The sequence below is a fragment of the Aethalodelphis obliquidens genome, unplaced genomic scaffold (genome assembly GCF_003676395.1).
Source record: "Aethalodelphis obliquidens isolate GAN/ISIS:26980383/991018 unplaced genomic scaffold, ASM367639v1 scaffold32, whole genome shotgun sequence".
NCBI classification, from domain to species: Eukaryota; Metazoa; Chordata; class Mammalia; order Artiodactyla; family Delphinidae; genus Aethalodelphis; species Aethalodelphis obliquidens.
In genome coordinates, this window is record NW_020837976.1 from 3,250,418 (window position 1) to 3,264,417 (window position 14,000).

At 44.7% G+C, this 14,000-nt stretch overlaps 1 protein-coding gene across 1 annotated transcript in view; it reads left to right on the top strand.

Annotated features, from left to right (window-relative positions):
• The window catches only part of LAMA3 (laminin subunit alpha 3), a 225,570-nt gene that overhangs the window by 14,152 nt on the left and 197,418 nt on the right, over positions 1 to 14,000 (top strand). The window contains exon 2 of the mRNA XM_027127533.1: positions 4,679 to 4,831. Within this exon, the coding sequence (XP_026983334.1) occupies positions 4,679 to 4,831 (153 nt within the window). The remainder of the gene's footprint in view (positions 1 to 4,678; positions 4,832 to 14,000) is intronic.

A 14,000-nucleotide genomic window follows, 5' to 3' on the forward strand; every position in this document is an offset into this window, starting at 1 on the left:
AGACTAAATAGTTTGACTAACATTTTGAAGCCGTGACTGGTAGAGGCAGGATTTAGACCTCCATCATTCTACTCCAAAATGCATCTCTTTGAAACAAATTAAAAGAAAAACCCTCTGTAATTTGGCCTGAGTGGACATAGTTTTTGAGTAATAGGTATAAATTTTGCAGATGTTTGCTTATCTGCCTTAAAAAATACATACCTGGGCTTCCCTGGTGGCACAGTGGTTAAGAATCCGCCTGTCAATGCAGGGGACACAGGTTCGAACCCTGGTCCGGGAAGATCCCACATGCTGTTGAGCAACTAAGCCCGTGCGCCACAACTACTGAGCCTGCGCTCTAGAGCCCGCCAACCACAGCTACTGAGCCCACATGCTGCAACTACTGAAGCCCACACGCCTAGAGCCCGTGCTCTGCAACAAGAGAAGCCACTGCAATGAGAAGCCTGCGCACCACAAAGAAAAGCAGCCCCCGCTCGCCACAACTAGAGAAAGCCCACACGCAGCAACGAAGACCCAACACAGCCAAAGATAAAGAAATAAAAAATAAATAAATTAAAATATACGTATCTGGAACCAACCTGCAGCCCCTTGTTTGGTCTCTCAAATCCCTTGCTCCAGGAACCCGGCACACTAGAGGGCAAAGCGCCCCCTTCTGGTGGGGTGAAAGCTGTGTGTGGGCTGCAGAGCTGGGCGCTCTCCTGGGCTGTGTGGTCGCCCTTCACCCCACTCTGTGCAGACGTTTAGGTGCTCAGGACATTTACAAGATGCTTGTCTGAGTGGTAGGTAACCACGCCCATGTGCTTTGTGCCTCTCAGAATGGAGAGCGTTCTGAACAAGGTTTTGGTAAAGGAGCAATCCCAAGTTGGGAATGGGCACACTCCAGAATGTTCTCCACATCAGGGCTCCAGCTGGCTTGGGTCTGGCCACTTGAGACAGTGCCTTTAAGGCACGTAACCTCAGGAGCCTCGGTGAGTGATGGTGAGGAGGAGGGTTTGCGGTAGCGCAAACGTGGTGATCATGAAACAGGGCTGTCGATGGGTGAGCGTGGTTAGATCTTGCCGTGTTTTCTGTGCCTGCTGCAGGGCACGGGTGCAGCTAAGCTTCTGTCAGACGGGGTTCTCTCCTCAGCTGGATCTCTTCCCACACATCTGGTTGTGGGCAGGTGTTTGGAAAATCACATAATTGCTATTGCAGTGCGGCCTCACACTCCATCCAAATCTAAGACGGGGCTCTTTGATGCAGCTTCCAGAGCAGCCAGGCCAGGATGCAACGCGTTCTGAGCTGTAAGGACTGTGGCCAGACCCACACACGGGTCCTGGTTCCTGCACGTCCCGGCTGTGTGGTTTGAGGTGAGGCCCTTCACCTCCATGAGCCTTCACTTCTGGGTCTTTAGGTCGTGATTTGATACGCATCTGAGAATGTGGTGAAGATTCGGCAGGGAAGGCGTGGCATGTCTCTCCTGGGCTCCCACACCCCACACGCTCGCTTGATCCCAGCCCCTGCTGGTGACATGTTGTGTTTGAGTTACTTCTCTTCTATCCCACTGGATTTCTTCCGGGGCCGGGTCCAGCTCTTAGCGTTTGTTCTTTTGTTTTTACGCCAGCATCCAACACAGTGCTCCACACACTGGCGGCGATTTGGAAAAGTTGAATAAATGAATGACCAGACAATAAAAGAAGTCGTGTTAGGGAGTGGTGCTGTAATCAACCTCTAGTTTCTTAGAACAAGACAGTGTTTATGCTGTGAATTCAGCTGCACAGTATTATATATGAGAGGCTTTTGGTTAAGGAGAATCATCAAAAATGTGAGCAGCTAGGACAGACTACTTTTTTTTTCCATCTTTCTAAATGAGGGTAGGTCACTCCGTGGGCTTCTGGGCAAACACTAGCTTGTCCTCTGGGGACCTCCAGCCTTGGATCTCTACTCTCTTTTGTTGTTTATTTGAACAGTTTTGTCCCCTTTCCTTCTAGCCCCTTCTGTTACATTTGCTGTTTCCCACACGACTAGGCTAATAGTAGCTTTGACACAGTTCAGAGCGTGAGTCCCTTGTCTTGTTTATCTTTCAATATTCTCATCTCTGTCTGGAATAGCTTCTGATACAGAGTACATGGTCAGTACAGGTTTGTTGCCTGGATGGATGAATAACTGAACACAAGGATGTAAGAATCCTCTCTGTTCTCTGTCTGTCCCCCTCTTCTCTGACTTCTACCAGTTTTTGTCCTGCTTTTATTTATTTATGGTTATTTAAAAAATATTTGACCTCAGGTGCAGAATTAGATTAGATTAGGGATTGTTCGTGACCCTCAGTTTAAGACATGCTTTCGTCATTGGTCCTTGCATGATAAGCCTTAATGTGTATGTGGATGGATGGATTTTAAATAGTATAACAAGGGACTTCTCTGGTGGTCCAGCGGTTAAGACTCCACCCTTCCACAGCAGGGGGCACGGGTTCGATCCCTGGCCGGGGAACTGAGATTCTGCATGCCGTGCAGTGCAGCCAAAAAAAAATTTTAATAGTATAATAAGCACCCATGAACTTGCTACCAAAACTCAAAACAGGGCCTTAGCAATAACTTATGTCTAACCATACGATTTCCCCACCTCCCATCTCTCTTTTTCTCTCAATCTGGGATAACCATCATCCTGAATCCTTTATTAATTTTTCCTTTGCTTTCCTTTCTATATAGCTTTTTTTTTTTTTTGCGGTATGTGGTATATATATACCACATCTTTATCCATTCATCTGTTGATGGACCCAATGTTCTTAATTTTAATGTAGTCAAATCGGTCTCTTCCTTTGTGGTCAATGCTTTCTGAATCTTGTTTAAGAACTCATTCCTTGCTCCAACTTCTTATTCACCTTTATTTTCCACTGAGAGATTTTAGACTTTTATTTCTAATGGTAGGTCCTTAATTCATCTATGACAACAGAAAAGGAACATCTCCGTTCCTCATATCTATACTCTGGAGATGGAGATGAACGTAGATTATAAACATCCACATCCTTGGAGGAGATTTGCTTCTATCACATGTAAATCTTCTAAACTTCAAGAAATAACAATTTAATTCCCTCACCAAATAATTAAACTGGTAAAATGATTTCTAGGGAGAAAATGGGAAAAATACAAATCATTAAAGGGCAAAATACTCATAAATGTTAATATGTCCTAGCTTAAATAGTTATCAATTATACTTATTATAATAATAAAATTTTGTAGAAAGGACTCAAACAATTTTTTGAAAAGCCCTGAGAGGTTTATTCCTTTATTGGGCTTCTGTGACGTTCTAGGCTGAAGTGATATAGGGAAGGCAAGACACATGTGGCCTCTGGGCTCGTGAACTGATGGGACTGCTTACCCCACGGTGCTGCTCCAGAGTTACAGAAGTATCTTCATGAAGGGTCAAAAGATAAAGTTGTACATAATATATCACCACATATGAAAGAGCCCTCTGTAACACACTCGATGAAAACATTCGGCCACACATTTAGTTCCACACCAGGATCGAATTTATCCTTGAGCATTAAAAAATTAACTTCCAAGATGCTTGTCAGGGGCAGAGTTACCCTTTTCTCACAGCACATTTCTGGAGGGGCTGCGGGTCTAAGTTTGCTTCTCTATCCCTCTCCTATGTGGTAGTTATGCCCTTAGATCATTTAATTGGGGAGCAAAGCAGTTCAGTATGTGACATCCAACTACTGGATAAGCACGAGGCTTTGAACCAGTTAAAAGTATATTCAATGTATAAGAAAGGCGTATGTTTGGCTTTTTGAGTGGTAATGGTGCTAAAATTCATTACAAAAACAAAACAAAATAAAACAAAACAAAATAGAATCAAGAGAATCTGCCTACTGAAAAAGAGTAATTCAGTAAGAAGATGAGATGATATCAGTAGAATCAGAATTCAGTAGAGATGATAATATCAAATAAATACCACTCCAGGATTCCCACTTACCTACTAAATTAACTGCCGACTTCTCACTCCAGTATCCACAGCCCAGCCACATCTCCCCCACTTACCTTTCAAGGGTAGTTTTCCATTACTTATGCTCTTGTTCAAATGGACCAGCTGGTCTCTGTGCCTTTGCTGGTGCTCATTCCTCCACCTGGAACACCTTCCTTGTTGACTGCTCACTGACACTTACCAACCTCCTCTCCATCCTCACAGGCAGCTGAAATCCCACCTCTTCCACCCTGCCTTAGACCCAGCACTCTATACTCTTGCCAAACCTACTTCCTTTATGGTTACTTGTATGCTTATCACCTCCACTGGGGCTGTGAGCAGGGATCCTCTTTGTATCCCAGGGCTTGACACAGAACTTGCAGAGGAGGATGTAAACAGCAAAAAGGATTTGCTGAAGGAGAACATCATTGCATCTCAGGCACAACAGGCTCTTCTTAAAGTGTCATACAAGACAAGAAAAACATAACTCTAACTGATGGAAGATAACTATAATGTGTATCCTAGAAACATGATAAACAGAGGTATAAACAGGTGATATGGTTTAAGACTGAACGAAAAAGAGAAAGCCTTACTACTGTCTTCAGAAAACATTATGATGAAATTCAATAGCTGAATTCTCTAAGCTATAGAAAACGGTCTTTGTTTCAATTACCTCTTCTACTAAATTGATAAGAAAAAACTACTTGACAATAAAACGAGAGCTTTATTATTTCAGGGCCAGTTCTGTGACTATTGCAATTCTGAGGACCCCAGGAAAGCACACCCCATCACCAACGCAATTGATGGATCTGAACTGTGGTGGCAAAGCCCTCCTCTCTCCTCAGGCACGCAATACAACAAAGTCAACGTCACCTTGGATCTGGGGCAGGTGAGTTGGGGCATTTCATCTGGAATGAGGAAAAATTAGTTCGGATCATTGTTTCTGTGGTTATTTCTTTCTTTACTTAATTTTTTATTGGAGTATAGTTGATTTACAATGTTGTGTTAGTTTCTGCTGTACCGCAAAGTGAATCAGTCATACATATACATATATCCTCTGTGGTTATTTCTGATATAATAATGATTATTTTAAAAACAAACTTCAGTTTCAGTTCACTAATCACTGTGAAACCTGTTACATTAATATTTGTGTCCCTTGTCACCCAGCACAGTGCGTGTCACGAGGCAGACACCCATACCCGTCTATTAAATGAGTTAAAAAATAGTCGTAAGTAGTATCATTGGCAAAGGTATTTTTGGCAGTGGTAGAGTACATATAACATAAAGTTTAACATATTAGCCTTTTTTTTTTTTTTTTTTTTGCGGTCCGCGGGCCTCTCACTGTTGTGGCTTCTCCCGTTGCAGAGCACAGGCTCCGGACGCGCAGGCTCAGCGGCCATGGCTCACGGGCCCAGACGCTCCGCGGCATGTGGGGCATGTGGGATCTTCCTGGACCGGGGCACGAACCCGCGTCCCCTGCATCGGCAGGCAGACTCTCAACCACTGCGCCACCAGGGAAGCCCATATTAGCTATTTTTAAGTGTACAGTTCAGTAGTGTTAAACAGATTCATGTGGTTGTGAAATCAATCTCCAGAACTCTTTTTTATCTTGCAGAACTGGCGCTGTGTACTCATTAAACACTAACTCCCCATTCTACCTTCTATCTCTATGAATTTGACTACCCTTGATACCTCATATAAGTGGAATCATACCGTATTTGTCCTTTTGTGACTGGCTTGTGGCACTTAGCAGAATGTCTTCAGGGTTCATCCATGTGCAGCATGTGTCAGAATTTCCTTTCTTTTTTTTTTTTTTTTTTTTTTTTTTTTTTTCACGGGCCTCTCACTTTTTTGGCCTCTCCCGTTGCGGAGCACAGGCTCCGGACGCACAGGCTCAGCGGCCATGGCTCACGGGCCCAGCTGCTCCGTGGCATGTGGTATCTTCCCGGACCGGGGCACGAACCTGTGTCCCCTGCATCGGCAGGCGGACTCTCAACCACTGTGCCACCAGGGAAGCCCCTCCTTTCTTTTAAAGGCTGAATAATATTCCATTGTATGGGTATCACATTTTGTTTATCCATTCATCCATCATTGGACACTTGGGTTGCTTCCACCCTTATGCTATTGTGAATAATGCTACTATGAACATGGGTATGGCAGAGATGTTTTTATAGCATTCTCCTTCCTGGAAATTCTGACTCTGTGGACACTGACTACCATAGTTTTTGTCCTTGTTTGGCCAGCTGGTCCACGAGGGTACCTGACTCAGACCTGTCCTCCTGTGGTAGGCTAAGATGGTCCCCACAATGCTTCCCTCCTGGTGTACATGGCCCTCTCTTTTGACTGTGGACAGCACTAGAAATACGATGGATGTCACTTCCGTGATAAAGTGGCATCATATGGCAAAGATGAAGGGATTTTGCAGATGCGTTTAAGGTCCCAAGTCAGCTGCTCAAAAGGGAGACTATCCTGAGGGACCTCTCCTAATTAAGGGAGCTCTTAAAAGTGACTGAGCCCTGGGCTTCCCTGGTGGTGCAGTGGTTGGGAGTCCACCTGCCGATGCAGGGGACGCGGGTTCGTGCCCCGGTCTGGGAGGATCCCGCATGCCGCGGAGCGGCTGTGCCCGTGAGCCATGGCCGCTAAGCCTGCGCGTCCGGAGCCTGTTGCTCCGCAACGGGAGAGGCCACAGCGGTGAGAGGCCCGCGTACCGCAAAAAAACAAAAACAAAAACAAAAACAAACAAAAAAAGTGACTGAGCCCTACCCCAAGAAAGGGATTTGAAATATGAGAAATTTTCCTGCTGACCTTGAAGGGGAAAGCTGCCTGTGGTGATGGCCACATGGCAAGGACCTAAGAGTGAGTTCTAGAAACTGAGAGAGGCCCCAGCCAACAGCCAGCAAAAAAAGAGGAACCTCAGGAACCATAAGAATATGGATTCTGCTAACAACATGTGCAAACTCGGAAGTGGGTCTTCCCAGGCATTTGGTGATTACCTTGATAGCAGCCTTGACCCTGGGCAGAGCACCTGGCTGCATCATGCCCAGACTCCTGACGTAAAGAACCACAAGATAATCAATGGTGTTGTTTTATGCCACTAAGTTTGTGGTAATTTGTTAAACAGCAGCAGAAAATTAATACACCTTCTTTTTCCCTCCTTCAGACCAGGCAATGCCTCCCATATATTTCACCCTATTCCTTCAACAAATATTTCTTGAGTACCTACTATGTGCCAGGTACTATTCTTGGTGTTTGGGATACATAAGAAATACAAAAGGGAAATGCATCCCACAGACTGGAAATCGAATGATACTGAGATTCCTTCCAATGAACGTGCTGTCTTCAGTTTGGTGATAGAAGGGTTTTCCACCTCTTCTGCCCATGTGTTTTGTTAAATCAGGCCTCTCCTGAGAATATTTTCACCGTCGGTTTGCATCTGAGATAATTCAGGGAGATCCGTCATGGTGTGAAAGACTCCATAACCCCAGTTTCAACTATGAATTAGTCTTATCCTTCTAGCATTAATTCAGTAGAGATTTTGCCTATAATGACTAGGATTTACCTGTCATACCACTTTTTAAACTGAGGATTTCTGTAGTTAGCTGGGAATTTTAACCCATTAAGTGATGTTTACTGAACATACCAGTGCCCTGTGGATTTGCTCTTTTTCCCTTAAGGCTATTTTTTTTTAAAAACCTACCTTTTAAAAGTACTCTTTTGATGTATCTAAAAATCCTTAATTAAGATAGATGAATTAAAAAAACACTAGCGTAGGAACAGTTTAGTAATTTGCTGGTTGCTGACGGACATGAGCCATGGTAAACATCTTCATGAAGACTGTGCCCACCCTCCTCCATCCTGGCTGGGATGCTCCTCTGTAGGTGGCTGAGAGTGTGGGTCCTAGGGTCAGCCCACCCCAGTCCATGCCCTGAGGCACTGCTTACTCTCTGTGTGACCCTGAGCCACAGACTTCACTGCTCTCTCTTGCAGTTTCCACATTTATAAAGTGAGATGATACTAGTGCTCGCCTCATAGGATTGCCGTGAGGTTTGAATGAGTTGACTACTTTGTTTTTAAACCTCTTCAGGCTGGTGGTTTTTAAGTAAGTTTTTATTTAATAAAATAAAGTGAACTTTAGTAAACACTCATTATTAAAACAGACCGACTCCTAACTTCTGCTCCTCTAGAAAATACTGTATATAATCCCGTAGAAAATACTCTAGAAAAGTCTAGAAGCAGAGAACGCAATATACATTATGTCAGACTGAGGATGTTTCTTTTTCCTTATCTTGGAGCAACATGTGCTTTAACAAGCATGTTTTATCTTGTAAGAATCATATTTTATGCCCCAGTAGTGGGATCTGTATTTTCTCCTTTTTGCTGGAATTAACCATGAAAGTGTCACTGAGAGGTTAGATTTCATAATTGAATAGCGACCTACAGACCTTAGATTTAGGAAGTTCTTAGTTTTTTAAATTTATTTTTTAATTGAAGTATAGTTGATTTACAATGTTGTGTTAATTACTGCTGTACAGCAAAGTGATTCAGTTATACATATATATACATTCTTTCTTTAATATTCTTTTCCACTATGGTTTATCATAGGATATTGAATATAGTTCTGTGTGCTATACAGTAGGACCTTGTTGTTTATCCATCCTGTATATAAAAGCTTACATCTGCTAACCCCAACCTCCCGCTGCATCCCTCCCCCAGCCCTTTCCCACTTGGCAACCACCAGTCTGTTCTCTATGTTCATGATTCTGTTCCTGTTTCATAGATAGGTTAATTTGTGTCACATTTTAGATTCACATATAAGTGATATCATATGGTATTTGTCTTTCTCCTTCTGACTTAAGGAAGTACAAATCTTGATGCATGGTTGGGAAATAAAATATAGGCCATGAACTTGTTATTACGAAACCACTTTTTTTCTAGCTACTGAGAACTGGAATTTGACTTTGACGTGCTGCAGTCAGTTTGACAGCTTACGTTGTCGCGAGGTGGTTACTTTTCTCTGTTGTGTTTTGGACTGCTTGGTGGTTTTCATTGTTATTTTTCTTGGCCAACACAGTTTGACAAGTGAGAACATTGCCTTCAGGACTTGATCTTGAAGGGCAGTTTTCCTCCTTACAAGGTGGCAAACGTAGGAAGGTTCTGCAATTCTCCAGGGGCAGTGGCATATTCTGGGGCTGTTCAAGTTCATTACATTATATATTACTAATCAGTTTCAAGCTATAGAATAAGAACAGAATGTGTTACTGGAAACTTTCGTCTTGTCTGGCCAAGTATAATGAGTTTATTTTGACATTTGAAGCAAAATGTGGATGTCCGGTTTTTAAAAGGGGAATTTTTGGAATGTAGGGACATTTGTTTCTTCCTGGTGGGGCGTGACCTCTGGCCATCCCCCCCTGTGAGATAAGAAGGTGTGGCAATGGGCTTGAGTTACGCTCCTGGATTTCCTTCAGAATCACAATGAATCTTACTCTGTGGACTCCCTGTATGCACTCTGCTTTTCCTCCTCCAGGGTGAGGTATAAGGAAAAACACGTGAATGGGGGTGAGGCAGGGGTTCTCATGGTCCCTTGAAGTCAAGGTGGCTGGGAGGTTGGGAGGGGCTGGATCTCAGGTGGGAAGGAAGAGGAGGACCAGCACAGGGGCAAGACAGGATCCCCAGCAGAACAAGCCTGACTCATGGGTTCCAGGGAACAACAGAAAAACCCTCTCAAGAAGAATTTTAAGGCTTTTACGCAACTTGTCATGCCCTCAAGAGTACTGTTTTTAACCTATTAGTAGTAGAAATAAACAAAGACAAAGCAAACAAACACCCCTCCCCCCCCCAACCGCAAAAGGAATGAATGTTTGCCTTAGAGGCTGGAGGTATGAAAAGATGCCTTTGCGCCCTGTTCTGCAGGGTTGCTGGGGAAAGGGGCCTGGCTGGATAAGACCCCTTATCTTATCTTACTGTAGATAAGACAGTCCTTTGGGCCTTGTTAGAGGCAAAGGCTGTGAGGCCAGACCCTGCCCTCAGCCCTCCAGGACCTCTGAGTGGGCAGCCCAGACCACAGCTCCTGTGCCCGTTCACACATGTACCATCTCCAGGGCCTCCACCTGACTCCCTGCTTCCTGCCTGAGGGCTCTTTCCAGGCCCTGGGAGTTTTCTTAGCCTGTGTTTAGAGTAGCTAGCCGTGAAGTGCAGGATTTAATGCCCCCAAGGCAACCCTCAGCCCAGAAGAGACAGGAGTTGGTGGAAAATCCCCTCATTTCCCTGCCTCTTCTTGGGACAATTCCGAGGAGCTTTCTTCACAGTTCTTCAGAGTCTCCACCAGGACGGAGCCCCAGTTGGCCCTGGTGGAATCTGCCTATTAACACCTCAGTCATTGGCTTTTCTCCCTCCTCTGTGTCCCTCTCCCAATTTATACTTCTTGAGATCAACTCCCAGATCAACTACCTGTACCCAAGTCTTTATCTCAGAATTGGTTTTATTTATTTATTTTTTAAAGTTATTTACGTATTTATTTTTGGCTGTGTTGGGTTTTTGTTGCTGCGCGCAGGCTTTCTCTAGTTGCCGCGAGCGGGGGCTACTCTTTGTTGCGATGCGCGGGCTTCTCATTGTGGTGGCTTCTCATTGTGGTGGCTTCTCTTGTTGCAGAGCACGGGCTCTAGGTGCACAGGCTTCAGTAGTTGTGGCACGCGGGCTCAGTAGTTGTGGCACGCGGTCTCAGTAGTTGTGGCGCACGGGCTGAGTTGCACCGTGGCACATGGGATCTTCCCAGACCAGGGCTCAAACCCGTGTCCCCTGCATTGACAGGCGGATTCTTAACCACTGAGCCACCAGGGAAGCCCCAGAATTGGTTTTAGAGAGGACCCAAACTAAGACAGGGAAGAAAGGGGCCAAGACTGAGGTCCAGAAACCCCACTAGGCGTCCACACAAGCAAATACTATGAGCAAGTTATTTAAAATGCAGTAAGTAGAAAATCCAGAAAAATGTTTCTAAAGCTCTCAGATTAAGAGTAACGAAGGAAACAGCATTATAACTTTTAAAGAAAAACAATAGGTCACAGAGAAATTTCCCATTAGTCTACCTATTTTTTCATGAACTCAGCATAGATTGTGAACTCCTCAGGGTCCAGATGCATCTGAGAGTGAATTTAGTATTCAGATGCCTTCTACGAGCTTTTTTTTTTTTTTTTTTTTCCTGGTCCTCTTCAACTTTTATGAGACTTTGGTGGATGAATCCAAAACATTCTTTGTAGCCCTTGTCACTTCTGACTCAGATGGGAGGAAGAGGCCTGGGCTACTTTCTGATTCTTCCTGAGTGTGTGGTTTGGGGGATTAAATTGGTTCTCGGGTTGCCTGGGTCATTAAGAGTCTGACTCAGTTGGGTCTCTGGGTGGATACAGTTCAATCCAGAAAGTGGATGACTATTGGATTTGACTCAGCCTTCTAGAATTTCTAGAATTTCTAGGAATTCTCTAGCCTGTAAGCTTCAGGAAGCCAGGGACAATGTCTCCTTGTGTTCACTACATGATATTCTGCTCCCAACATCTTGCATAGTGTTCAGCACATAGTAGATGCTCAATAAATATTTGTCAAGTGAATGTAGAATGAGCCAAGGATGACTCAGGGTCGGTCTGAATTTCCCGGGCATGTAGTACCAGTGGAAGCATATTGCTGTGAGACCAAATCTCTGGGTGGGAGTGGACCAGCATTGGCCCTGTAATTAACTAGATAATTGGTTCCACTTATAATACTTGGGTCTCTTTGCAACATCACTTAAGTATTTTAGAGGAATAACACAAGATACATGTCTTATTCAGAGCAAATTTATAATTAATAAATATTCTATTAATGAACATATAATCATGAGACTCAACCCTTGAAAGCAAATAATTTGTTAGTGGGTAGAAAAATAGGGACTGATAAAATCTCCTGAGCTACTAGGGATGCAATTTTATCCTTTATGCTACTGTAATAACCTAAAAATGGCAATTTGCCTTTGAAGTGCTTTTTAAGGAACTTACACATTAGGAAGAATCTGGCAGTCTGGCATTTTCTTTTTCTTTCTTTTTTTTATTTTTTTGCGGTACGCGGGCCTCTCACTGTTGTGGCCTCTCCCATTGCGGAGCACAGGCTCCGGACGCGCAGGCTCAGCGGCCATGGCTCACGGGCCCAGCCGCTCCGCGGCATGTGGGATCTTCCCAGACGGGGGCACTAACCCGTGTCCCCTGCATCGGCAGGCAGACTCTCAACCACTGCGCCACGAGGGAAGTCCTGGCATTTTCTTTTTATGTATAAAAAACTCAAAGAAGCTAAGTGGATCCACAGCAACAGGATAGAATCCTGAGATGTCAACTTGCTTAGTTCTCTGAATCACTATCCCAAACAACACCGGTAATGTATGTTTGTGAATAGATTCCAAGATCTCTAAACACTACTATAGAAAATAATGCCTGGGAAATAGTTTCTGACCTAAAAACGGTGTATTCTCTGGCCATGTTGGTTGTTTTCAGTATTTTTTCCCTCAATTGATGTATTCTTTTTTCTCAATATATTTTTCCACCATCTACCCATTTCCTCAAGCCATAAAGTTGAATTAACATTTACTCCATGTATTACTTAAGATTATTACCTAAGGTTACTTAAGATTGAAACAGATCTGATGCTGGTGGCTAAACACAATGCTAGTTTATTTCTCATTCATGAAGAGTTGAAGCGTAACCGATCCTGGCCTGGTCACCTGCTCCAAACAATGGTTCAAAGACGTAGACTGAGTAACTACAGAGAAGGCAGGAAACGTAGTCTAGCTGTTGCCCTAGAAGGGAAGCAAGCTATTTAGTCAGCCAGGCAGTCTCTTCTGTGTGCTGCAGGTGGCTCCCACCTGTGGTGAAAGCTGAGATTGTGTATCTCTTCCCAGCTCTGTATCCACTGACATCGGCCGTGGTGGGAGCATTTACACCACAGGAATTAGCCAATGTTACATATCAAGGCTTCTTTCCAGGAGCCAGTATACCAGCGTATGACTCACTGAGTCTCTTCCACATTCCTGCATTTCCCCCTCCTGCTGCTCCTTACCATCTGATTAATTATTACGTCTTGATTCTTAATATCCTGGAGTCCCGTTCCTCCTCTCATCAATACCGTGCTACCCTAGTTGGTCCTTTGACAGCTTTACCTGTGATTAGTCCACCAGCCTTCTAACCCATCTCCCAGCCTCTGCTCTCAGGTCCCTCCCCTAGTTCTGCAGTCACTCATGGTGCAGAAAGATGAGCTGAGAAACAGTAGAGATGACTGAGGTTGGCTGTTTTCTGGGCATCTACCTGTCAATCTTTCTCACTGCTTCCAGAGCGAAACAAAGGTTTAAACGTATCATTCTCCCTGATGAACATCCTCTAGTTGGCTCCCCATTACTTTCAGAATAAAGTCCAAGTTTCCTGGCGTGGCATATAAGTCCCCTCACAGTCTAGTTCCTGCCTTTTCACCAGCCTCTTTTCTAGATGCCACTTTCTCCCGCAGACTCTACGTCACATCAGTAGGGACCTACTGGTAGTTCCCTAAACACTCCATGACATTTCCTGCTTTGTGGCCTTGTTTGCGTGCTGTTCATGCTCACCACCTGGTCTGGCTACCTCCTTCCCAAGGTAACTCAGGTTATCGCCTGCTGGAAACCTTCCCTGACTGCTTGCTTCCCTCCCTTCTGTTTCTGTTTACTCTGAGGCAGTTGCTATGCTCTGTCACGAAGGCTTGGTACACTGTGAGCTCCTTTAAGGTCAAGGAGTGTATCATAGTCTTCTTTTTCTCCATGGGCCTTAAAAGTCCTGGAAGGGGGCTTCCATGGTGGCGCAGTGGTTGAGAGTCCGCCTGCCGATGCAGGGGACACGGGTTCGTGCCCTGGTCCGGGAAGATCCCACGTGCCGTGGAGCGGCTGGGCCCGTGAGCCATGGCTGCTGAGCCTGTGCGTCCGGAGCCTGTACTCTGCAACGGCAGAGGCCACACAGTGAGAGGCCCGCGTACCACACACACACACACACACACACACACACACACACACACACACACAC